Source organism: Entelurus aequoreus, linkage group LG27 (assembly GCF_033978785.1).
Source record: "Entelurus aequoreus isolate RoL-2023_Sb linkage group LG27, RoL_Eaeq_v1.1, whole genome shotgun sequence".
Lineage (NCBI taxonomy): Eukaryota > Metazoa > Chordata > Actinopteri > Syngnathiformes > Syngnathidae > Entelurus > Entelurus aequoreus.
Window position 1 is genome coordinate 3,803,726 of NC_084757.1, and position 27,910 is coordinate 3,831,635.

At 38.6% G+C, this 27,910-nt stretch overlaps 1 protein-coding gene across 4 annotated transcripts in view; it reads right to left on the reverse strand.

Moving 5' to 3' along the window:
• The window catches only part of tmem131 (transmembrane protein 131), a 148,190-nt gene that overhangs the window by 103,685 nt on the left and 16,595 nt on the right, over positions 1–27,910 (reverse strand). Inside the window, exon 1 of one of the 4 annotated variants that reach the window (XM_062039123.1) lies at positions 21,012–21,334. The exons of the other annotated variants lie outside the window; for them this stretch is intronic. Within the exon in view, the coding sequence (XP_061895107.1) occupies positions 21,012–21,141 (130 nt within the window). The 5' untranslated portion in view covers positions 21,142–21,334. Of the gene's footprint in view, positions 1–21,011; positions 21,335–27,910 lie in introns of those variants that run through there. 4 annotated transcript variants of the gene reach the window in all.

The following is a 27,910-nucleotide window of genomic DNA, read 5'->3' on the forward strand; positions in this document are numbered from 1 at the left end:
GTTGCGGCCATGTTGTAGTGGCCGCAATGACGGCCATCGCAATGACGCTTGGAGGTTCCTCCGGGCTACAACATTACTGTAATCTCCAAAAGTACAAGGCTACTATACTGGGTGAAACAAGTGTAATGTGACTACATGTGAATAAACATATTTTTAACAATGAAAATGTTTGATTTATTGATAATAATCAGACATGGCAGAAATCATATCATAACCACGATAAAACAACGTCACGGGCGTTTTGCCGTAAATTCCCTAGCACGCGCCTATCCCTACCGCAGATCATTAAAAGGTTTATAGAACTACACAAATGCATAAACTAGTCTGATCTGTTCACGGGTGTGAACCCTGTAATTGAGTGCCGACCAAATTAACTGGTCTGACACCCTTTGTGCGTTTTAACCCTGGCCTTGTTAAATTGTGTGGAGAACGAAATCAGGTTTGGCCCCCAAAAAATAATTGCGACATAATGATAGGTAGCATGTAGTCTTAGTAGAATTTTGACAGGTCTTCTACGATATAATGATAGGTAGCATATAGTCTGATTAGAATGGTCTTCTATTTAGCTCGTAACCTGTTGTCTTAATAGCACATCTTTTAGAACAGTGGTGTCCAAAGTGCGGCCCGGGGGCTATTTGCGGCCCGCAGGTAATTTTTTAACGGCCCCACGGCACATTCTAAAAATACGATTTAAAAAAATAAAAAACATAAAAAGTGATATAAAAGAGCAAACAGGTGACAAGGAGAAAATGTTGCTATGTTGACTCTAATAACACTAAGCTGTCATGCAGGCTGTTTCTTTCTTTAAAAAATAATAATGAATCAAAAACAATGTTATTATGAATTATTGACCTATTCAAGGCTCCAATTAGGTCACATTAAATATTCCACTTTGAGATATTTTTTGGGGAAAATGTTGCATATTTTGTGTTCGCCATATAAAAAACTAGGTTTTTTTGTTTTTTTAAAGAAGGGCCTAAAACGAACCAACCAGGAACATAATAAACAACAATAAAAGTCCACTACAGAGGGATCCCGGGGCCCGCTGAAATATTAACACTGAATTAGTCATCTTACTCTTGATTTTAATTGTATCCTCAATACAGTAAGTATATCTAATCTACCCACACTGGATAAACCTTGATGTCAATCAAATGAAGCATGAGTTAATCACAAAGATTATTATCAAGGCTTAGGTCAGGCTTATTTACAAAAATGAACACTAATCAAATATGCAACAAATGAAGGGACTCAAAAACTGAAGAACATACATTTACATATAAATACGCAGTGCTTACATAAATACATTCAAACTAAAATAATAAACAATATGTTTCTTAAAGGCCTACTGAAAGCGACCACGCAGTCTGATAGTTTATACATCAACGATGAAATCTTAACATTGCAACACATGCCAATACGGCCGGGTTGACTTATAAAGTGCTATTTTAAATTTCCCGCTAAACTTCCGGTTGAAAACGCCTTTGGATGATGACGTATGCGCGTGACGTAGCCAGTGAAACAGAAGTATCGGTACCCCATTGAGGCCAATACAAAATAGCTCTGTTTTCATCTCATTATTCCACAGCATTCTGGACATCTGTGTTGGTGAATCTGTTGCAATTTGTTCATTGCATTATGGAGAAAGAAGCTGAGCAAGCAAAGAAGAAAGTTGTCGGTGCGAAGCGGAGTATTTTGCGAGGGAAGTCAGCAACACAACACAGCCGGTGTTTCATTGTTTACATTCCCGAAAGATGCGGTCAAGATCGAAGAACTCGGACAACAGAGACTCTTACCAGGAGGACTTTGACTTCGATACACAGACGCCTGTAAAGAACTGGGACAACACAGACTCTTACCAGGATTACTTTGATTTGGATACACAGACGCAGACGTGCTACCGTGAGTACGCAGCTGCGCTTCCAAACATTTGATCGCTTGCCCGTACGTGCGTAACTTTGGGTAAATATATAAGCTTTATGAACCTTGGGTTAGGTGAACGGTCCTTTGGGCTGAGTGATTGTGTGTGTTGTGCAGGTGTTTCAATTGTATTGGCGGGTTATATGGACGGGAGCTAGGAGCTAGGAGCTAGCATAACAAACACCTAGGTGTTTGTTATGCGGGATTAATTTGTGGCATATTAAATATAAGCCTGGTTGTGTTGTGGCTAATAGAGTATATATATGTCTTGAGTTTATTTACTGTTGTAGTCATTCCCAGCTGAATATCAGGTCCCACCCGCCTCTCACAGCATCTTCCCTATCTGAATCGCGTCCACTCCCCACTAGTCCTTCACTTGCACTTTCCTCATCCACAAATCTTTCATCCTCGCTCAAATTAATGGGGAAATCGTCGCTTTCTCGGTCCGAATCGCTCTCACTTCTGGCCGCCATCACTGTAAACAATAGGGAACTTTGCGGAAATGTTCAACTGACTACGTCACGCTACTTCCGGTAGGGGCAAGGCTTTTTTTTGTCAGATACCAAAAGTTGCGATCTTTATCGTCGTCGTTCTCTACTAAATCCTTTCAGCAAAAATATGGCAATATCGCGAAATGATCCAGTATGACACACAGAATAGATCTGCTATCCCCGTTTGAATAAAAAAAAATTCATTTCAGTAGGCCTTTAAATAAACGGTCAATAAAATTTAAGTGCTAATGAAAATACAACCTCACCACTTTAGTCATAATTTTGGCTTTTAAGAAACTTCTGTATAACTTTAGCTTCAGACTTTTTCTGTTTGTTTGATATTGCATTACTGCCACAAGTGGTGCAAAACTGTATTACACCTGAGTCCTGCTGCGGCTAATACGGACCACAGTTGAGAAACAATGGCCCTATGGTTAAGAAGCACTTTTATATGATTTATATGGTGCTGCTCCCCCAGTTTTTGACCTCTGTATTTGTCAACATGGTTACGGCCCTGATCTCAAGCACATCTTTTAGAATAGAACTTTATTCTAGGTTATTTATGAGTGTAGCAACGCAATTGGCGTGCATCTGCAAGGACAATTTGATACAGACTTCTCTGCAAAGTGCTCCCAGCTGCTGTAGAGCGTACTAACAAGTGTAGCCCAAAGTTCATAAAAAGGTGTTTTATCTCACGAGTCCGGACACTAAAACTTGCTGTGTTCATCTTAGCCACTAATAAAAGGAAGAGCACGTTCTGGCATGGTATTTAGTTGGCTTGGACTTATCTATGAAAATAAACAGGGGTGGGGTCGACTGGTTAAGTTAAACTTATTAACTACTTAAAAGTCAACTTTAAATTCTGTGTTATTTTTCAGACAAACACCTGCATGCTAATCAATTTCTGTTTTAAAGCACACAGAATGATCTTTGCACCTGACAATTACTCAGATGACCTCACCAATGCTTGACTCCTGAGTCATTTGCAAACGACGCGTAAAACTGACTCCGGGCTTGAATAGCCTTTCGCTAGTTTTCACTTGACACCAACAAGTTCAGACCACGCTCTCAGCACTCGCTTCCTTCCGACTCAAGCAGAACGCCGCCCTTATCAGAGATCGGTGATAACCGATACAAGTGGTACATTAAAGCAACCCGTGAGGGCTATGTAGTGAGCACTGTCACTTAAAGCAACTGGGAAGATCTTAAAAATAGTCCCTCTGCCAACATTTTTCTAGGTTTTTGCAAATTCATTGAAGTATGCAAGCTACACCTTTAAAAAAGTACTTTTTTTTTGCAACAGAAGTGCTTGGAGAAGGTGAAAAGAGCACAATAGGATGACTCAAGCTTGGTTTATGATTCTGTGTAGTCGATACGCCCTACCTTACTTACACACTAGTGACTTACTTCTTTTTTGTCCTGTCCACCCACTCAGGCAAATCATTTTGATGTAGATGCCCATATTTGCTGTACAGATTTACTTTACAAAAGATAAATTCTTGCCTTATTTGTACCTGACTTTATTAAATGGATGTATATTATTGTTTGCTGCAGCAGGGGATAGAAAGACAAAGACAAGAGGGGCATAAGACAGTGAGACAACAACAAAAAAACACAAAAATAACAACAACAACAAAAGAACAGCATCAGCGATTACGATGTGTACAAATATGATTTGAAAAGTGATCGCAAAGAAGCAGTTGGTTTAGTAAACACAGAAATGACAAACATTATTACACTACAAATGGAGCAAATACCAATAGAAATAGCACTATTGATAATTAATAATAATTACCTGTATTATCAACAATACAATTGTGTCAAATGCAACAATACATATATGTAATAACTTGAAATACAAAAGGAAGCAGATACATTGAGGGGAAGAAAGAGAATCGAGCTGTATTAACCTTATAGATTGTTATAGTAATAGGTTAAGCATTGTCACTGTGCCGTGTCTTATCCAGTTTCCCCTAGGGAAAAACGTTAATATGTTTAATGAAATGTGGTTATATGCATATATATGTACAGGATGTGTATATGTATGTGTGTACAGTGAATGTGCGTGTGGATTAGGGCTGCAACAACTAATCGATTAAATAGATTAAAATCGATTATAAAAATAGTTGGCGATTAATTTAGTCATCGATTCGTTGGAACTATGCTATGCGCATGCGCGGAGGCTTTTTTATTATTTTATTTAAAAAATTTATTTTATTTAAAAAAAATTTTTTTTTTTATAAACCTTTATTTATACACCGCAACATTTACAAACAGCTGAGAAACAATAATCAAAGTAAGTACAAAAACAGTACAAAACAGCGCCAGGGCGGCGATGAGGCTACGTCTCATGAGGTGGAGGTAAGCTAGCCAATGATGTGTCATGTACAGCTCACGTGACGACGCCGTCTGGAAACATTCGAAAAATGGCGCAGGTAAACCGTACGGATAGTCCAGCAGAAAAACATCTTGAGGTTATTGATCCAATGGAGAAAAGTGTACGACCTAAGTCGTCAAAAGTGTGGGAACACTTTACTTTAAAGACTTCAAAGAAGACCGTTTCCTGCAAAATGGCACGGAAGTACAACATTGCTTCAGGAGCACCTGCAAAATGAAACATGTTGGAGCCATGGATGAAGGGAACTCACGGTACGTAACTTTTTAAGTCCATAGTGGCAACAGGCATTCATGAGTTCAGCTTTTTTGTGAGTAACGTTAACTTTATGCCTTTGTTGCAACGCGGGGCTCCGTTTTGAGAGAGAAAACGCACGGTTACCAATTTGGAAATAAACGTAACGGACAGAAATATCTCAGGTTGGTTTCATAATGGATCAATGTAGCCGGGCCGATAAAGCTATATAAATCTATTTAGATTTGAGTGACGCTTTAGTATAACTAAACGTTATGAAGGTGCTGGAATATTTCATGCTATTATTCAGAGGCAGCCTAAAATGAATCCTTTATTATTCACAACAGAAACGTGTACAATATCTGATTCAGTTCTGATGAGTTACATTTCTGTGTTATTATTGGTGTATGCTGCACCCCCAATGTCCACAACATGGTGCCAGTATGCTGGTTTTTTCAATAAAATACTGGAAAGGATAGAAATGTAGTTCGTCTCTTTTATCCGATTATTAATCGATTAATCGAAGTAATAATCGACAGATTAATCGATTATCAAATTAATCGTTAGTTGCAGCCCTAGTGTGGATGTATTTCACTTCTAAGACTGGATGATGAAACGATATCAATATATATTGCGATAAAAATGTGTTTGATTTTTTTTTTTTTCTTCTTCTTCCGACCAAAATTCACAAAGTTAAGATGGTTGCATGAACAAAAACACTCGCTCTCTGGTCACCGCACAACGCAGGAAGTTATCACTGATCAGTGGGAGTGACACGCTAACAGCCAATCAGGTAACAGTATCAACTATCAAGTTTGGTTGATTCTTTGCATGGAGTGAGAAGAGAAAGTAAAAATGAAGAAAGTTACATTTCAAGCTACCGAAATCTACTACTGGATCGCCTGAGTTTGAAAAAGTTATCGCTAGATTATTAATCATGCATCTCACCTGTGTAGTAGAAGGTTGTGGCCATAAGCTAAAAAGTTCAACTTTGAAAATTAACTTAGACACAATAACGCTCGCTTCATCTAGCATTTTTTACCTAAGTGAGGATTATGCTCAATTCAGCATCTAAACAGGAAGCACAAGTCTTGTGCCGAAAGATACAACTATCCCATCAGTCGTCATCCGAGTGAAAGCGGACATAGATCGTGCAATCTGAGCAGTGACCCGTTTTCAGAGTAGCGATGTGTTCACGTTATATACCAATATATATGATATACCTATATATCAATACTTATGACGTAGAACATTATTCCTATAGGCCAGTGGTTCTCAATTTTTTTAGTATCACCTCAGAAAACAGAAAAATTTGCTTTCCAAATACCACAATGACCAACATTAAAATACAGTAGCATAGTAGGCCTAAATATTTGATAAAAATAAGGCTATATTTAATATTTTTACACTAGATGGAGCCCGGGTATCACAGTTGGACAATCATAGTTCACATTTTCTGATTTAACAAGTACTCACGCCACAAAACTCTGACAAAATTTGGCAAGTGGACAAAACTCCCTTGCAAAACATTGACAGTAAATAAAAGGTTAATTGGAATCCCTATTATAATAGAATTCATTCATTTATCCGTTAGTCTGCCAAATATCTTTTAAATTGATCGATTGCAACACTAACTTTTTAGACCTGCTGATTTCCCAGTCATTGAGATGTCATTCACAAGTCGAGCCCGACAAGGTTGGTTTACTCAAATTTTCCGTCACTTCCAAAGCTAATTTCATGAATTGAATCTATTAAAAATACACCGTAATTGTGACATCTAATTTTTTCAGCAAGTTTTTCCAATGACACCAAACTTTTTAAAATGGGATACATAATAGGGGGTCTGATTTACAAATATCCAAATACCACGTGTTACATGGCGTGTGCAATCTATAAAATAGTGTGTATATTATAGGGCGTGTTGCGAGGGATCTACTAACATCGCGCACGCTATTCATATCTGGGGCGGACCCCATTATTTAAATAAGGTTTTCGTGTGTACTATGTAGGGCTGGGCGATATATGGAATATACTAGATATATTAAAATGACTATATGGTGATATTGGAGTATATGTTCTCACGCAGTTGCTTTTAGCTGCGGGCATTACACTACAGGCTCTTCTCACTGTTTCTTGTCTCTCCTCACAGAGACATAAAACAAGCGCACCTCCTTACATACGTCACATACTGTCGCGCGTGCAAAGTCATACGCCCTCACCGAGCAGAGAGGTAGCAGCATCGGTAAGTTAGCTGTGATGCTAGCGGTGCGAGTGGTAATACGAGAGAGAGAAGGTGCGAATCTGGTAACAAATGAAAGAAAAATTAATTACCAAGAAAAACAGCACGGGGTCCATCGTCTGGCGGTGGTTTCGCTTCAAGCAGGAAGATGTCGAACAGACAACAGTAATATGTCAAGTATGCGGCAAAAGCGTTGCTACAAAAAGTAGCATTACTGCTAATGTGTAGCATCATTTGAAAAGTCACCCTTTAGAGAATGAAGAGTGCTTGAAACTCTGCATGTCAACATCTACGGCCGGTGCCACACCCACAAAATGCCCAAGCAACCATATGAAAAAAATAGTCTACAACAGAAGGAGGTAACGTCCGCAGGAACCTACCACATAGCGAAGGACATACACTATTTGATTTCCTACTATTCAGCTCATTTTTATTTGACAGTTATTGAAATATTTTGTGTGACATCACGCACAAAAGTGCACTTTATTTGTTTTTAACTATTGTAGTGGCGTTCTGTACAAAAAGTGTACTTTAATTTAGTGTTGTTTTGATATGTCATCTTAGTGACATCATGCACAAAAGTGCACTTTGTTTTGAACTATTGTAGTGGCGTTCTGTACAAAAAGTGCACTTTAATTTAGTGTTGTTTTGATATGTCATCTTAGTGACATCATGCACAAAAGTGCACTTTGTTTTAAACTATTGTAGTGGCGTTCTGTACAAAAAGTGCACTTTAATTTAGTGTTGTTTTGATATGTCATCTTAGAGACATCATGCACAAAAGTGCACTAATAGCTTGTTTTAAAATGTCTCTGACAATCTTGCACTTTCTGTTTTGGAAATGACATTAATGTTTGTGCCACTGCTTAATAACTGTTTCATAAATACACTTTTGCTAAATTGACTTGTGATTTCCCTCAAAAGTAGCATATATTAATGCAGTATGAAGAATGTTTTAATGTAGACACATAATCATCATATTGCTGTGATTATATGCATCAAGTGTTAATTCAAGGCTAAGGCAAAATATGGAGATATCGTGTATCGTGACATGGCCTAAAAATAGAGATATTAATAAAAGGCCATATCGCCCAGCCCTAGTACTGTGTAGCTTTCACCCATGACACGCGATCATTCACTGCATATTCACGTTATCGTGCTCCTACTTGTGGCGTTTTGCTTTCAAACAAGCAGCAGACATGTACCACTTTTTATTTAGAATCAATCCAGTTCATCCACAATGAAACCAATTTTTTTGCACTCACGAGACGCTTCAATTCAGGTTTTTTTTCGCATGTAGGAGATATGTTGATATTAGGGATGTCCGATAATGGCTTTTTGCCGATATCCGATATGCCGATATTGTCCAACTCTTTAATTACCGATACCGATATCAACCGATATATACAGTCGTGGAATTAACACATTATTATGCCTAATTTGGACAACCAGGTATGGTGAAGATAAGGTACTTTTTAAAAAAATGAATCAAATAAAATAAGATAAATTAAAAACATTTTCTTAAATAAAAAAGAAAGTAAAACAATATAAAAACAGTTACATAGAAACTAGTAATTAATGAAAATTTGTCAAATTAACTGTTAAAGGTTAGTACTATTAGTGGACCAGCAGCACGCACAATCATGTGTGCTTACGGACTGTATCCCTTGCAGACTGTATTGATATATATTGATATATAATGTAGGAACCAGAATATTAATAACAGAAAGAAACAACCCTTTTGTGTGGGTTGGTGCACTAATTGTAAGTGTATCTTGTGTTTTTTATGTGGATTTAATAATAAAAAAAAACCAAAAAAAAAACGATACTGATAATACAAAAACCGATACCGATAATTTTCGATATTACATTTTAACGCATTTATCGGCCGATAATATCGGCAGACCGATATTATCGGACATCTCTAGTTGATATATATTCTAAATTAAAAAAAACTGAACGCCATTAAAAAAAAACCCCACCAGCAGACACCAAAACATTTCAACAAAAAGCATTTAGCAGAAAACACACTGATCAAAATTTCAGAACACTTTCAGGTAGCTCGCAGTCACTGGTACTAATGTGGCACCTGGTTCTAATTTCCTTGATTATCTGACTTGTCCAGGGTGTACCCCGCCTTCTGCCCGATTGTAGCTGAGATAGGCTCCAGCGCCCCCGCGACCCCGAAGGGAATAAGCGGCAGAAATGGATGGATCTGTCAACCCCTACTTAAAGGCCTACTGAAACCCACTACTACCGACCACGCAGTCTGATAGTTTATATATCAATGATGAAATCTTAACATTATAACACATGCCAATACGGCCGGGTTAACTTATAAAGTGACATTTAAAATTTGCCGCTAAACTTCCGGTTCGAAACGCCTCTGCGGATGACGTATGCGCGTGACGTAGCCCGGCGAACACGGGTATGCCTTCCACATTGAAGCCGATACGAAAACGCTCTGTTTTCATTTCATAATTCCACAGTATTCTGGACATCTGTGTTCGTGAATCTGTTTCAATCATGTTCATTGCATTATGGAGAAGGAAGCCAAGCAAGCAAAGAAGAAAGTTGTCGGTGCGAAATGGACGTATTTTTCGAACGTAGTCAGCCACAACAGTACACAGCCGGCGCTTCTTTGTTTACATTCCCGAAAGATGCAGTCAAGATGGAAGAACTCGGATAACAGAGACTCTAACCAGGAGGACTTTTGATTTGGATACACAGACGCCTGTAGAGAACTGGGACAACACAGACTCTTACCAGGATTACTTTGATTTGGATGACAAAGACGCAGACGTGCTACTGTGAGTATGCAGCTTTGGCTTTTTTTTTGCGTATGTACGTAACTTTTTTAAAATATATAAGCTTTATGAACCTTGGGTTAGGTGAACGGTCTTTTGGGCTGAGTGATTGTGTGTGTTGATCATGTGTTTGAATTGTATTGGCGTGTTCTATGGAGCTAGGAGCTAGCAGAGGAGCTAGGAGCTAGCATAACACGTACCGTACCTTACGTGCGCGTCACGTACGTAACTTTTTAAAAATATATAAGCTTTATGAACCTTGGGTTAGGTGAACGGTCTTTTGGGCTGAGTGATTGTGTGTGTTGATCAGGTGTTTGAATTGTATTGGCGTGTTCTATGGAGCTAGGAGCTAGCAGAGGAGCTAGGAGCTAGCATAACAAACACGCAGGTGTTATTATGCAGGATTAATTTGTGGCATATTAAATATAAGCCTGGTTGTGTTGTGGCTAATAGAGTATATATATGTCTTGTGTTTATTTACTGTTGTAGTCATTCCCAGCTGAATATCAGGTACCGTGAGTATGCAGCCTTGGCTGCTAAACATTCGATAACTTGACCGTATGTGCGCGTCACGTACGTAACTTTTTAAAAATATATAAGCTTTATGAACCTTGGGTTAGGTAAACTGTCTTTTGGGCTGAGTGATTGTGTGTGTTGATCAGGTGTTTGAATTGTATTGGCGTGTTCTATGGAGCTAGGAGCTAGCAGAGGAGCTAGGAGCTAGCATAACAAACACGCAGGTGTTTTTATGCAGGATTAATTTGTGGCATATTAAATATAAGCCTGGTTGTGTTGTGGCTAATAGAGTATATATATGTCTTGTGTTTATTTACTGTTGTAGTCATTCCCAGCTGAATATCAGGTCACCCCCGGCTCTCACAGCATCTTCCCTATCTGAATAGCTTCAACTCCCCACTAGTCCTTCACTTGCACTTTACTCATCCACAAATCTTTCATCCTCGCTCAAATTAATGGGGAAATTGTCGCTTTCTCGGTCCGAATCTCTCTCACTTCATGCGGCCATCATTGTAAACAATAGGGAACTTTGCGTATATGTTCAACTGACTACGTCACGCTACTTCCGGTAGGTGCAAGCCTTTTTTTTATCAGATACCAAAAGTTGCAATCTTTATCGTCGTTGTTCTATACTAAATCCTTTCAGCAAAAATATGGCAATATCGCGAAATGATCAAGTATGACACATAGAATAGATCTGCTATCCCCGTTTAAATAAAAAAAATTCATTTCAGTAGGCCTTTAACTGGCAGCCTAACTTCCGTGTTTCAGACTCTGCAAGATGATGGGCCGTTCGAAAATGACTGAAAGCCTCCGGCAGTAGCTTGTCCAGATGAAGGCCAAAGGGATGACCCCCATCATCCATAGCAAGACAAGTTGGTCGTTCCAAATCTGTGACTTTAAGAATATTGAATCTTTACAACATCACAAACCCATCCAAGAAGACTGGTCGTCCACCAAAGACAAATAAATACATCATACTGCAGAAGATCTCAATGGGCAATAGTTTCCACACGAGCTGGAATTACCCGCCAGTTCAGCGCTGAACAGGGTAAGGAACTGTCTTGTCATACAGTGCCTCAACATTTAGGAGCATTTGGACTAAAAACCCAGACTGCAGTGACCGAACCTCTCATTAGCAGAAAGAATCAAAAGGCTGGACTAAGCTTTGCTGAAGAGCATGTTGTGTGGACAGAGGACTGGTCCAAAGTTCACTTCAGTGATGAAAGCTTAATTTATTTGGGTTGGATTGGAAACATTTATGTTCGGCGACAAAACTGGAGAAAGCCCGGAGCCAAAGTCTGTAAAGAAGTCAGTGAAAGGTGGAGAAGCAGGAGTTGGGTCTTTTATACAGCTACGTGGCAGAATGAATGCGATGTTTACCGGCACCTTCTTCAACAACGTATGGTTCCTTCCCTGCGTCCATCACCCAATCAGCCCCAGAGTGTTCATGCAATACAACGCTCCGTGTCACACAGCCAAACGGGGAAAGCGGTTCATTGGAACTGAAAACATTGAAATGATCACAGGGCCTGCCCAGAGTCCTGAACTCAGCCCAATGGAGAACCTCTGGAAAATCCATGGCGACAAAGTTACGGCCAAGAAATCCACTGCAATCCCCGAACTTTGGAGTAGACTGGAAGAGTGGACCAAAAAACACACCGGAGCGGTGTGAGAGACTCGTGCTGTCCTGTGGCCCAAGATGTGCTAAATTCACACCACATGGTGACTGTTATAACCTTCAGAAAATTTAGTTGAAATCTTAATCCATGCTTTAGTCATTGTTGTTCTCTAATTTTCATCAGTGCGTTTTCTGCAAAATAATGTATTTTGTTGAAATGCCGTAGTTATATTGTGAAAACGTGTTCTAGTAGCACGGTATAGACCAGTGGTCCCCAACCAACGGTCCTTGACACATTTGCTACCGGGCCGCAGAGAAACACAAAATAATTTGGTAACACTTTAGTATGGGGAGCATATTCTTTGTAACAAACACTTAATTAAGAGTTATTTGGACACTAGGGGAACATATTTTAAGTAGGGATGATACTCGAAACCGGTTTTCTCGGTTGTTCGATAAGAAAAGAACCGAGTCCTCGGACTCGAATCCCTTTTTGAGAACCGGTACCCGTTATCGAGACCACTATAGTAAAGAAAAAGAGTTGGTTCTTTATTCGAATCCCTGGGAACGAATCCCGTCCCGACCAGAAATGGCGTCACGTAGCTCAGTCATTAGGCGCAGATAGCGAAAGCAGGAACAAAATGGACGGGAAAAAGCGCTCCAAGGTGTAATAAAGTTCAAAACAAAAGGTATAATCCAATGAATAACTTTACTGAGAGATTTGAGCAGGGTACAAACACATGACGAACACTTTTACGACCAACCGGAAACATAGCAACCAGGCTAGCAACGTACCTCCTTTACGGCAGCTGTCGCAACATTCTTAACGCAACCGCAGCACATACATATATGACATCTCCCTTTTTTAACTTTCGTTTTTCTTTCCTTGTAAACAAAACCAAATCACACTGTATATGTGTTGTCTGTCTAATTATAAATAATGCATACGAGGCGTGTTGGCTGAGTTCTTGACGTTTACTTTTACAGCGTGCTCATTCTTAGCTGCCGGGTGACGATATGCAACAACACTTTTCGGGGCTACCGCGCATGCTCTCACTCCCGTTGCATGCTGGGTAGTGTAGTTGTTATGTTCCCTAGCTCATAACATCTTTCCCCATATAAGGAAATAATGTTAACTCAAAGTGTATTTCTTTTTTTAGCTTTAACTTTTCATTTTTTTAGCATTGTATCCACATTTGCAAAGAACTTTTCTCTTCATAGAATTTTCTTTCAATAAAGAAATAAAGTGCAAAAATGTCAAAGTGCAAAAATGTCAAAGCATCATAACAAACAGTTATGTCAAATAGCAGCAGAATTGCACTTTTTGGAAAGCTGTATTATTTTCAGTTTTGTGCCCAAGGGCTTGATTTGATTTAACACTATATTATTATTTATACACCTATAGTGATCACAGAGACAGGTTGTTTTTGTGTTACTGTATATATTTGTTTTTCTGAAAAAATCCCACTTAATATACTTTGGGTAACAACAGTCAATATTTATTTATTTTATTTTATTTTTTAGGGGGGTAACAGTCAATATTTATTTATTTATTACATTAAATTGTTTTGTTATATAATAAAAGTGAGCTTTTGTTAAACCAAATATTGTGTGTTTTTTTCCATATACAACCACCTATCTGGACTCGATAAGAGAATCGATAAGGAATCAGTTCGATAAGAGGATTCGATAACAGGCTCGAACTCGATAATTTCTTATCAAACATCATCCCTAATTTTAAGTAACAAAGACTTAATTTACAGTTTTTTGGTTAGGGGTAGTGTTAGAGTTAGGGTTACTGGTTGTATAATAAGGCCGTGCAGAATAAGGCATTATTAAGTACTTAATAATGACTAATTAAGAGCCAATATGTTACTAATTTGCATGTTAATAAGCAACTAATTAATGGTGAATATGTTCCCCATACTAAAGTGTTACCAATAATTTATAAACGACTGCATTTTCTTCGACTTTACTTTCGCCTGTCCCACTAGACACACCAATAATCTTGTTTATAGTTGTACAATACAACTCCTCTTTTGAAGTTGCCATTTGTTATAACTTTGTGCACATTAATAAACACAGAAAATAAAAATGTCACAGATTGTAGCCAAAGGCTGATTTCCATCTGCATCTCATTGCAAAGAAACAAGTCCACAGGGCTCCCACTAATTCAGCGTTATAGTGAGTTGTATTTTTCACACACTTACTTATGTCTTTGGAGGTGGGAGGAACCCGGAGTACTTGGAGGGAACCCACGCAGTCACGGGGAGAACATGCAAACTCCACACAGAAAGATCCCAAGTCCGGGATTGAACTCAGGACTAATCAGGACCTTCGTATTGTGAGGCACATGCACTAACCCCTGTTCCACCGTGCTAGTTCTACCATCTACCATGAATTGATTAACGTGGACCGCGACTTAAACAAGTTGAAAAACTTATTGGGGTGTTATCATTTAGTGGTCAATTGTACGGAATATGTACTGTACTGTGCAATCTACTAATACAAGTTTCAATCAATCAATCAATCAGTTGATTGGCAACACTAAATGGTCCCTGGTGTGTGAATGTGAGTGTGAATGCTGTCTATCTGTGTTGGCCCTGTGATGAGGTGGCGACTTGCCCAGGGTGTACCCCGCCTTCCGCCCGAATGCAGCTGAGATAGGCTCCAGCATCCCCCGCAACCCCAAAAGAGACAAGCGGTAGAAAATGGATGGATGGATGATTGTTGTCCATGCTTCTGTTGACATATTATCTGTTGATATATTTTTAGACCAGTTGATCTGCCGTTTCTTTTCTTCTCTCCTCTGCTCCCCTCTTCCTTGGAGGGGGGGGTTGCACAGGTCCGGTGGCCATGGATGAAGTGCTTGCTGTCCAGAGTCGGGACCCCGGGTGGACCGCTAGCCTGTGCATCGGTTGGGGACAACTCTGCGCTGCTGACCCGTCTCCGCTCGGGACGGTTTCCTGCTGGCCCCACTATGGACTGGACTCTCGCTGATGTGTTGGATCCACTGTGGACTGGACTTTCACAATATTATGTCAGACCCACTCGACATCCATTGCTTTCGGTCTCCCCTATGCTGTCCTCTCCAAGGTTTCTCATAGTCATTCACATCGACGTCCCACTGGGGTGAGTTTTTCCTTGCCCGTATGTGGGCTCTGTACCAAGGATGTCGTTGTGGCTTGTGCAGCCCTTTGAGACACTTGTGATTTAGGGCTATATAAATAAACATTGATTGATTGATATTCTTTCTGCCTTGAGAGATGAGGGGTTGTAATCAGAGGAAAGTTACATTTGAAATATTTTTTTTTACATTTAATATATTTTTCTCCTTGGTCCATATTTTCCTCATCAGTCATACAATGAACAACTTGGTCCATATTTTCCTCATCGGTCATAGAATGAACAACTTGGTCCATATTTTCCTCATCGGTCATAGAATGAACAACTTGGTCCATATTTTCCTCATCGGTCATAGAATGAACAGTCAACCAATATGAAAAACTTATATCGTGAGGCAGTTTTCAGCCATATCGCCCGCACCGAACATAAAAAGTGGATTTCGCAGGAAAGACAATCATGGCTTTTGATTTGTTTTCTTTAGCTCACATGTCACTCCTCCTGACTTTGGTAAATCCCCGCAGTAAGGAACAATTAGCGCTTAACACGTCACGGCTGCTAAACCTGCATCATCATTACGCTAAACATCCGTTATTCCCATAATGTTTCTTCCTTTAATTTCCCTTAACACGTTTTGTTTTTTTAAGAAGCCGTGGCCAGCTTCCAGAGTTGACACGGAGCTTATCTCGGACGTGGCCGGCAGCTGTCCGCTCGAGTGGCCGCGGATCAGTGTGACCTGACAGGCGGACACCCGAGCCCGTGCAGACATGCCACACGGCTGTCACTCGTCCAACATCCCCCCCCCCGCGATTTGCCTGCCAATCTGGAACAATTCCCAGGGGTCAAAATCAAAACGCTGGGCCACGTTTACACGGACTACCGCCACCTGACTTGTGGCTGTCAGCCACCGTGACACGTCGGGAAGACAAGCCTGGAGGTAGCCATGACGCTAGCGAAAACTTTGTTTTAATCGGAAAAATTACAGAAAAATCCGCAGCTTATTCCAAAATGATTGTGTTGTCTGTCTCCTATGTAATTGCGTTCTGGAATAATGTTGTGAATGACATCTGCCGGGTCAAAACGTGGTCTCTTCCTAACAGGTATTTACTTACCAACAAAGTTTAAGATTTCTTTCAAAATCATTCATAGTTATTACCCTGTAAAGACTGTGAAGGACATTGATGTTAGCTGCACCTTACGTAACATGCATCCAGAGACTGTTTACCACCTGTTTTGGACTTGTGAAAGCACTCCATCACTATCTGTCCTTTCATCCTGGATAATATTCATGACACATTTGTGCTCTGTTTTAAAGATGTGCTATTTGGATTTACACAGTATGAAACATTTGAAAAGGAATTTTACCTTTGCAACCTCATTATACTATTGGCTAGGTTTTATATTCATAAATGTAAGTTTCTCAATACCCGACCTGCTTTTTGTGCCTTAAAAAATAATTAGAAATTTACTTTAAAATGCTTTCTACCTCTACAACCAAAAAGCTGTGAAAACTATGATGCTGTGCTCCAAATTTGGATTATTTATGGCAGTGTTTTTCAACCACTGTTATCTAATTTCACCTATTTGGGTTAAAAATATTGTTTGCAAACCAATAATTATAGTCTGCAAATGATGTGTTGTTGTTGAGTGTCTGTGCTGTCTAGAGCTCGGCCAAGTAACCGTGTAATACTTTTCCATATCAGTAGGTGGCAGCCGGTAGCTAATGCTTAAACCAAAAATAAACAAAAAGGTGAGTGCTCCTGAGAAAAGGCATTGAAGCTTAGGGAAGGCTATGCAGAACGAAACTAAAACTGAACTGGCTACAAAGTAAACAAAAACAGAATGCTGGACGACAGCAAAGACTTACTGTGGAGCAAAGACGGCGTCCACATTGTACATTTGAACATGACAACAATGTCCCCACAAAGAAGGATAAAAACAACTGAAATATTCTTGATTGCTAAAACAAACTAGATGCGGGGAATATCGCTCAAAGGAAGATATGAAACCACTACAGGAAAACACCAACAAAACAGGAACAGCCACCAAAATAGGAGCGCAAGACAAGAACTAAAACTCTACACACCGGAAAACAGCAAAAAACTCAAAATAAGTCAGGGTGTGATGTGACAGGTGGTGACAGTACACCTACTTTGAGACAAGAGCTATAGTGATGCATGCTTGGTTATGCTTTAAAGTCGTATCCAACAATTGCGACAACGACTTTTTATTGTCAACTGAGTTTCTTTTTTAATGATTTCTGCTGGTGGTGTGCCTCTGGATTTTTTCAACGCAAAAAATGTGCCTTGGCTCAAAAAAGGTGGAAAAACACTGATTTACGGAACTTGTGTGAGCCTATGGCTTTACTCACATATATATATTTTGCTTTCTCCTTTAGTTGCTTTATTGAGTTTACAACCCCCTTGTGCTGTTTTGTACTGTTTCTGTACTTGATTTGATTATTATTTCTTTGATTATATATAAATATTGAATATTATAAAGGTTTTGAAAAATTTTTAAAAAAATTAAACGTACAGTCCCCCTGGCATCATTGTTTTGTACTGTTTTTGTATTGTTTCTGTACATGTTTTGATAATTGTGTTTGTGGTTTTCTACACCAAAATGTGTCTTTTTCTTCAACTTATTATTATTATTATTCCCCAGATTTTGGCAGGCTCTACCTTCCACATTTTTCACCCCATTCAAACCGTTCCAACTTCAAACTCTTCAGCCTATTCAGGAATCGCGGGCTTTCCCTTGACAAATTCCAAAATTCCCATATTTTCCAGAATTCCAGGTTTTCCAGGACATTTTTCCCATTCAAAATGAATTGGCCATTTTTCAAACTTCCATCATTTCCACATTGTTCAACCTATTCAATCCATTCCACCTTCAACACATTCCACTATTCTGGAAATTTAAACTTCCCCTTTTCCAAGTTCAAAAAAATTCCAGGATTTTCCAGAGTTCCTGCTTTTCCAAAGCCCTATTCGAACCCTTTTTTCTGGAGACTACTCCTTCCACATTTTTCAACGCATTTCAACTGTTCCCCCGTCAAAACACTCCTCTTAATCAGGACAAAAAACAAAGTTGTTTTTTGAACTGGAAAAATGTTTGGTTTTCCCAAAATTCGGTAATACCATTTCTCAATTCAACATGTTAATACTTCAACATTTCTCCACCGATTTGAAAAATGTCAACAACAATTTCAACTCATTCAGACCATTCAAGTTTCATTCAAGAAATTCCTGCTTTTCCCGAAATTCCCAATTTTTTCTGAAATTCCCATTGAAATCAATGGAACAAAGTTCAAAGTTCCACAATTCCCACATTTTTCATAAGATTCAAACCGTTCAAAATTCAAAATATTCTGCCTGTTCAGGAACTGTGTGCTCTACTTCAACAATTGTAAAAAAATTCCGGATTTCCCATAATTCCTTTTTTTTTTGGGGGGGGGGGCGTTTTTTCCCATTCAAAATGAATTGTCCATTTTTCAAACTTCCACAATTCCCACATTCTTCAACCCAGTCTACCTTTAACACATTTAACTCATTCTGGACATTCAAACTACCCTTCTTCCAAGTTAAAAAAAAATTCCCAATTTTCCCAAAATTCCCTACTTCAACATTTATTGCCCGATTTAAACAATTCCAACAACAACCAATTTAGCTCATTCAGGAAATTCATGCTCCCAATCATTTTTTTTTAAATCCCGCTTTTCCCCAAATTTCCAGGAAGTTCCCATTGAAATGAATGGGATATTTTTCGAAGTTGCACAATTACCACATTTTGTAACCTATTCAAACTATTCCAACATCAACACATTCCGCTCATCCTGGACATTCAAACTAACACTTTCCTAAGTTCCAAACTAAATTCCTGTAGGATGTTGGCAGCGCCTTGTGGCGACTCATCAGCGTGTGCTGAAAACAAAGTTCCGTTGTACTTGTGCAATGAAAATAAAAGACCTATCCTATCCTATCTTGACACGATAGCATCACATAACCTGACATGTTAGCATCACATAACCTGACACGTTAGCATCACATAGCCTTGACACGTTAGCATCCCATAGCCTGACATGTTAGCATCACATAACCTGACATGTTAGCATCACATAACCTGACATGTTAGCATCACATAGCCTTGACATGTTAGCATCACATAACCTGACATGTTAGCATCACATAACCTGACATGTTAGCATCACATAACCTGACACGTTAGCATTCCATAGCCTTGACACGTTAGCATCACATAGCCTTGACACGTTAGCATCACATAGCCTTGACATGTTAGCATCACATAACCTGACACGTTAGCATTCCATAGCCTTGACACGTTAGCATCACATAGCCTGAAACGTTAGCATCACATAGCCTGACATGTTAGCATCACATAACCTGACATGTTAGCATCACATAGCCTTGACATGTTAGCATCACATAACCTGACACGTTAGCATTCCATAACCTGACACGTTAGCATTCCATAGCCTTGACACGTTAGCATCACATAACCTGACATGTTAGCATCACATAGCCTTGACATGTTAGCATCACATAACCTGACATGTTAGCATCACATAACCTGACATGTTAGCATCACATAACCTGACACGTTAGCATTCCATAGCCTTGACATGTTAGCATCACATAACCTGACACGTTAGCATTCCATAGCCTTGACACGTTAGCATCACATAGCCTGACACGTTAGCATCACATAGCCTGACACGTTAGCATCACATAGCCTGACATGTTAGCATCACATAGCCTGACATGTTAGCATCACATAACCTGACATGTTAGCATCACATAGCCTTGACATGTTAGCATCACATAACCTGACACGTTAGCATCACATAACCTGACACGTTAGCATTCCATAACCTGACACGTTAGCATTCCATAGCCTTGACACGTTAGCATCACATAGCCTGACACGTTAGCATCACATAGCCTTGACATGTTAGCATCACATAGCCTTGACATGTTAGCATCACATAGCCTTGACATGTTAGCATCACATAACCTGACACGTTAGCATCACATAGCCTGACACGTTAGCATCACATAGCCTGACATGTTAGCATCACATAGCCTGACACGTTAGCATCACATAGCCTGACACGTTAGCATCACATAGCCTGACGCGTTAGCATCACATAGCCTGACACGTTAGCATCACATAGCCTGACACGTTAGCATCACATAGCCTGACACGTTAGCATCACATAACCTGACACGTTAGCATCACATAGCCTGACACGTTAGCATCACATAACCTGACATGTTAGCATCACATAGCCTGACATGTTAGCATCACATAGCCTGACATGCTAGCATCACATAGCCTGACATGCTAGCATCACATAGCCTGACACGTTAGCATCACATAGCCTGACATGTTAGCATCACATAGCCTGACATGCTAGCATCACATAGCCTTGCATGACAACACAACGCGTCGGCTGACGTCCGCGTCCAAATATAGCTAGCGTCCAGCTTTCAGTGTCACCGCGCCGATTTTGAACGCGCCAGGTCGGCTGCAGTAATCAGCAACTGACGCCATAGAGAGCCGCACAGCGCACCGTAAACCGAAAGTTCCAGTGTTTGTTCGCTTGGACTCCGAAACACTCGCGGCAAAAAAAAAAGTGACCCACCTTGTTGATTGGCCCGCGTGGCGTGGATAAAAGCAATAAATAACATCCTCAACAGTCCCAGACGCGGTGCTTTTCTCGAGGGTGAAAAATGGCGAGAGGTGCCGCAAGCCTGCTCCTCCCGGCCCGCCATGCCCGCTGCGTCGCTCGCCTATCGGAGAAGGCGCCGTGCGAGCCCGCGTGGAGCTCCAAGCATCGCCGTGGACTGGAGGCTGCCAAGTGGACCGTGGCTGCTAGTAGCTGCAAGTGGCTGATTTACCCACAGCTAACCATTAAAGCCTCCGCTCTCTCTCTCTGCCAAGCGTCTTCTTCTATTACACGCGTGACGTCTTAAAGGGTGGACGCGTCCTCTCGTCGGAACACCGTGACGTGTGCTGCCCCCTGCCGGCCCGGAGGTAAACACCGTCATGGTCAACTCTAATACAAATTGTTTGAGAGTTTTATTAGTAGACTGCACAGTACAGTACATATTCCGTACAATTGACCACTAAATGGTAACACCCCAATAAGTTTTTCAACTTGTTTGAGTCGGGGTCCACGTTAATCAATTCATGGTAAATAAATACATATATAATAATAATTAAGTGGTTCTTAACCTGGGTTCTATGGAACCCTAGGGGTTCGGCGGAGGTCAAAACACACCCGACTCATCGTGTAAATAAAAACTTCTCCCTATCGGCGTATTACGGACATGGCAACAGCTGACTGGTTTGCAGGTGTGTAATTTGTTGTGAGTTTATATGCACTGTGTTGGTTTTGTTGTTTGAACATTAAAACATTAACGAGATTGTTGCGTTCAAATGTCTATTAAGTACATCAATAGTAAAAATGTTGCGTTCAAGTGTTTACCAAGTAAAACATAAACGAGAGTGTTGCGTTCAAATGTCTACTATAAGTACATCAATAGTAAGGATGGTGTGTTCAAGTGTTTACCAAGTAAAATAATAGTGTTGCATTCAAATGTCTACTAAGTACATTAGAAGTAAGAATGTTGTGTTCAAATGTTTACCAAGTAAAACATAAACGAGAGTGTTGCGTTCTATACTAAGTACATCAATAGTAAGGATGGTGTGTTCAAGTGTTTACCAAGTAAAATAATAGTGTTGCATTCAAATGTCTACTAAGTACATTAGAAGTAAGAATGTTGTGTTCAAATGTTTACCAAGTAAAACATAAACGAGATTGTTGCATTCAAATGTCTACTAAGTTGACCAATAGTAAGAATGTTGCGTTCAAGTGTTTACCAAGTAAAACATAAACGAGAGTGTTGCGTTCAAATGTCTATACTAAGTACATCAATAGTAAGGATGGTGTGTTCAAGTGTTTACCAAGTAAAATAATAGTGTTGCATTCAAATGTCTACTAAGTACATTAGAAGTAAGAATGTTGTGTTCAAATGTTTACCAAGTAAAACATAAACGAGAGTGTTGCATTCAAATGTCTACTAAGTTGATCAATAGTAAGATTGTTGCGTTCAAGTGTTTACCAAGTAAAACATTAACGAGATTGTTGCGTTCAAATGTCTATTAAGTACATCCATAGTAAGAATGTTGTGTTCAAGTGTTTACCAAGTAAAACATAAACGAGAGTGTTGCGTTCAAATGTCTACTATAAGTACATCAATAGTAAGGATGGTGTGTTCAAGTGTTTACCAAGTAAAATAATAGTGTTGCATTCAAATGTCTACTAAGTACATTAGAAGTAAGAATGTTGTGTTCAAATGTTTACCAAGTAAAACATAAACGAGAGTGTTGCATTCAAATGTCTACTAAGTTGATCAATAGTAAGAATGTTGCGTTCAAGTGTTTACAAGTAAAACATTAACGAGATTGTTGCGTTCAAATGTCTATTAAGTACATCCATAGTAAGAATGTTGTGTTCAAGTGTTTACCAAGTAAAACATAAACGAGAGTGTTGCGTTCAAATGTCTACTATAAGTACATCAATAGTAAGGATGGTGTGTTCAAGTGTTTACCAAGTAAAATAATAGTGTTGCATTCAAATGTCTACTAAGTACATTAGAAGTAAGAATGTTGTATTGAAATGTTTACCAAGTAAAACATAAACGAGAGTGTTGCATTCAAATGTCTACTAAGTTGACCAATAGTAAGAATGTTGCGTTCAAGTGTTTACCAAGTAAAACATTAACGAGATTGTTGCGTTCAAATGTCTATTAAGTACATCCATAGTAAGAATGTTGTGTTCAAGTGTTTACCAAGTAAAACATTAACGAGATTGTTGCGTTCAAATGTCTATTAAGTACATCCATAGTAAGAATGTTGTGTTCAAGTGTTTACCAAGTAAAACATAAACGAGAGTGTTGCGTTCTATACTAAGTACATCAATAGTAAGGATGGTGTGTTCAAGTGTTTACCAAGTAAAATAATAGTGTTGCATTCAAATGTCTACTAAGTACATTAAAAGTAAGAATGTTGTGTTCAAATGTTTACCAAGTAAAACATAAACGAGAGTGTTGCATTCAAATGTCTACTAAGTTGATCAATAGTAAGAATGTTGCGTTCATGTGTTTACCAAGTAAAACATTAACGAGATTGTTGCGTTCAAATGTCTATCAAGTACATCCATAGTAAGAATGTTGTGTTCAAGTGTTTACCAAGTAAAACATTAACGAGATTGTTGCGTTCAAATGTCTATTAAGTACATCCATAGTAAGAATGTTGTGTTCAAGTGTTTACCAAGTAAAACATAAACGAGAGTGTTGCATTCAAATGTCTACTAAGTTGATCAATAGTAAGAATGTTGCGTTCAAGTGTTTACCAAGTAAAACATTAACGAGATTGTTGCGTTCAAATGTCTATTAAGTACATCCATAGTAAGAATGTTGTGTTCAAGTGTTTACCAAGGAAAACATAAACGAGAGATGTGATGTTCATGCACGGTCCATTTTGTGCACAAGTATAAAAACATGGTAACACTTTAGTATGGGGAACATATTCACCATTAATTAGTTGCTTATTAACATGCAAATTAGTAACATATTGGCTCTTAACTAATCATTATGAATTACTTATTAATGCCTTATTCGGCATGGCCTTATTATAAGCCTAACCCTCTAACCCTGGCCCTAACCCTCTAACCCTAACCCTCACCATCCATCCATTTTCTACCGCTTATTCCCTTCGGGGTCGCGGGGGGCACTGGAGCCTATCTCAGCTACAATCGGGCGGAAGGCGGGGTACACCCTGGACAAGTCGCCACCTCATCGCAGGGCCAACACAGATAGACAGACAACATTCACACTCACATTCGCACACTAGGGCCAATTTAGTGTTGCCAATCAACCTATCCCAGGTGCATGTAACCAAATAACTCTAAATTAAGTCTTTGTTACTTAGAATATGTTCCCTTAGTGTCCAAATAACTCTAAATTAAGTCTTTGTTACTTAGAATATGTTCCCCTAGTGTCCAAATAACTCTAAATTAAGTCTTTGTTACTTAGAATATGTTCCCCTAGTGTCCAAATAACTCTAAATTAAGTCTTTGTTACTTAGAATATGTTCCCCTAGTGTCCAAATAACTCTAAATTAAGTCTTTGTTTCTTAGAATATGTTCCCCTAGTGTCCAAAAAACTCTAAATTAGGTTTGTGTTACTTAGAATATGTTCCCTTAGTGTCCAAATAACTCTAAATTAAGTCTTTGTTTCTTAGAATATGTTCCCCTAGTGTCCAAATAACTCTAAATTAAGTCTTTGTTTCTTAGAATATGTTCCCCTAGTGTCCAAAAAACTCTAAATTAGGTCTGTGTTAGTGTCCAAATAACTCTAAATAAAAAAAGTCTGTTACTTAGAATATGTTCCCCTAGTGTCCAAATAACTCTAAACTAAGTCTGTGTTACTTAGAATATGTTCCCCTAGTGTCCAAATAACTCTAAATTAAGTCTTTGTTTCTTAGAATATGTTCCCATAGTGTCCAAATAACTCTAAATGAAGTCTTTGTTACTTAGAATATGTTCCCCTAGTGTCCAAATAACTCTAAATTAAGTCTTTGTTTCTTAGAATATGTTCCCCTTGTGTCCAAATAACTCTAAATTTAAAAAGTCTGTTACTTAGAATATGTTCCCCTAGTGTCCAAATAACTCTAAATTAAGTCTGTGTTACTTAGAATATGTTCCCCTAGTGTCCAAATAACTCTAAATTAAGTCTGTGTTACTTAGAATATGTTCCCCTAGTGTCCAAATAACTCTAAATTAAGTCTTTGTTACTTAGAATATGTTCCCCTAGTGTCCAAAAAACTCTAAATTAAGTCTTTGTTACTTAGAATATGTTCCCCTAGTGTCCAAATAACTCTAAATTAAGTCTGTGTTACTTAGAATATGTTCCCCTAGTGTCCAAATAACTCTAAATTAAGTCTGTGTTACTTAGTGTTCCCCTAGTGTCCAAAAAACTCTAAATTTGTCAGAGTTTGTAGGTGACGAACGAACCCCAAGATGCAGAGATGGCGGCAGGCATTGTCCAGGAAAACATGATTTAATGTTTATAAAATAAAAGGTAAACACACAAACCAGGAACTAGGAATAGCCAAAACTGAAAACAGGAACCAGCAAACAGAAAAACTGGAAACAGCTAATGGCTAACAAGAAAACACAAAACAAAAGAGCAAACTACAAATAGCTAACAGGAACAGCTTACTGCTACGTTGACAGGTACAAGGACAAGTAGTAGCACGACAGTGAGTAGCTGTAACGATATCCACACGACAGGTAGGAATGACAATAATCCAGCACAGACTGGATGGGAAGGCAGGTTCAAATAGCAGCTGGCTGATTGACACCAGCTGTGGCCCGGTGCCAATCAGCCACAGCTGAGGGGAAAAAGCTCTCAGGGAGACAATCAGGAAATAACCAAAATAAGAGTGCTGACAGGAACTAAAGACAGGAAACAAAAGACAAACGCAGAGGAAAAACTAAAACATAGCCAAACTGTAAGGGACAAGCCTGACAATTAAGTCTTTGTTACTTAGAATATGTTCCCCTAGTGTCCAAATAACTCTAAATTAAGTCTTTGTTACTTAGAATATGTTCCCTGCGATGAGGTAGCGACTTGTCCAGGGTGTGCCCCGCCTTCCGCCCGAATGCAGCTGAGATAGGCTCCAGCACCCCCCGCTATCCCAATAGAGACAAGCGGTAGAAAATGGATGGATGGATAAAATATTAATAAATAAATACAAATACACTTATATGTATGGAAACCTGTTTTTTGTGCCTTTAAAAATAGAATTAGAACTCTACGTTAAAACACTCTCTACCTCTAACAACCAAAAAGCTGTGAAAACGATGATGCTGTGTTCCAAATTTAAATTATTTACTGAACTTGTGTGAGCCTATGGCTGTGCACTTTGTTTTATATATATATATATATATATATATATATATATATATATATATATATATATATATTTTTTTTTTTTTTCTTTCTAATTTTTATTTTATTTTTATTTTTTTTGCATTCTATTTTAGTTACTTTATTGAGTTTACAACCCCCTGGCGCTGTTTTGTACTGTTTTTGTACTTATTTTGATTATTATTTCTATTATTATTTATTATTGTAAATTTTGCAATTTATAAATAAAGGTTTATAAAATAAAAAAATAAAAACTAGAATTGTCTCACATCAAGTTATATATATCAATATGATATTAATACATATGCATATATTAATAAATATACAAATGTGACGTACAAATAAATAATTTGTATAAATAAATGCGTATTTGTAAATATATTTTGGAGATTTGAAAATATATACAAATGAAATATATAAATATAAAAATGTGACTTACAAATAAATCAAGAAATTGTATAAATAAACGTGTATTTGTAAATATATTTTTGAGATTTAATAATAAATATGCTTGATATTGTATTTGTATTGAATTTGCATATGTGGATCGCTTTTTTGCTTTTGTGTCGATGACATTCCTACCACAAACCAGAGGCACAAATAAATGTGTTATACCCGACCTGTTTTTTGTGCCTTTACTTGTGTGTGTGATATCATGTGCGATACAAGCAGTCCTGCAGCATGTTTACTTGTGTGTGATATCATGTGCGATACAAGCAGTCCTGCAGCGTTTTTACTGGTGCAAAGCTGGACAGCCAGTTAACATCTAAATGCCCTCCAATAAACACACCATTTCTTCTATTTTAGTCAAGTCATTTACAAAAAGGTAAACAAGTTAGGCTACTAGGAGCTGGCAGCTACACAACAGCTAAGCACACAATACCACCACCAGCTAGACATACATAATAGTAATTAAACAATACTGCAGGGTAAAACAGCACATTTGTCAATATAACCAAGTAGCAAATAATTATAGTTGCATATTACTCACACATACAAAGACTCCAGGGAAGAAGCTTAAAAGAAAGTAGCCAGTAACAAACGTGTCCGCACCATTCAACATATGTGGGTCATGAGCTTATATTAATTCATTTTTGTGATCACTAGTTGTCAACAAAAACATTTACAACTCCACTTCAACTTAAAGACATCATAAGTCCATTCCAGATGGTTAATAATAAACACGTTAGTGTTTATTTTGTACCTAGTCGTTCTATGTTTGACTAATTTCACAAACCTTTTGTAACACGCCACACTACAAAATAATGTATGATTGAAGCTGATATCAGTATCAACATCAGAAGTGAGAAAGTTTGCTCTTGTTGTCTCGTAATTTGGTTCCTCCTTGAGTTTAGTTAATGTCCTTATTTGGTGACTTCCTCCCTGTTTTTCTCGAGTCTGGCCAAATGATAATGCTCGCCTTTTATGAAGTGAAGAACAATGTCTTCCTGTCAAGTTGAAATGATCTTTGGTTCATTAGACTTTTCAAAAAAATATATTTCTCATGCACTTTTTTCCCCACAAACTTGAATGTGTAAATGAT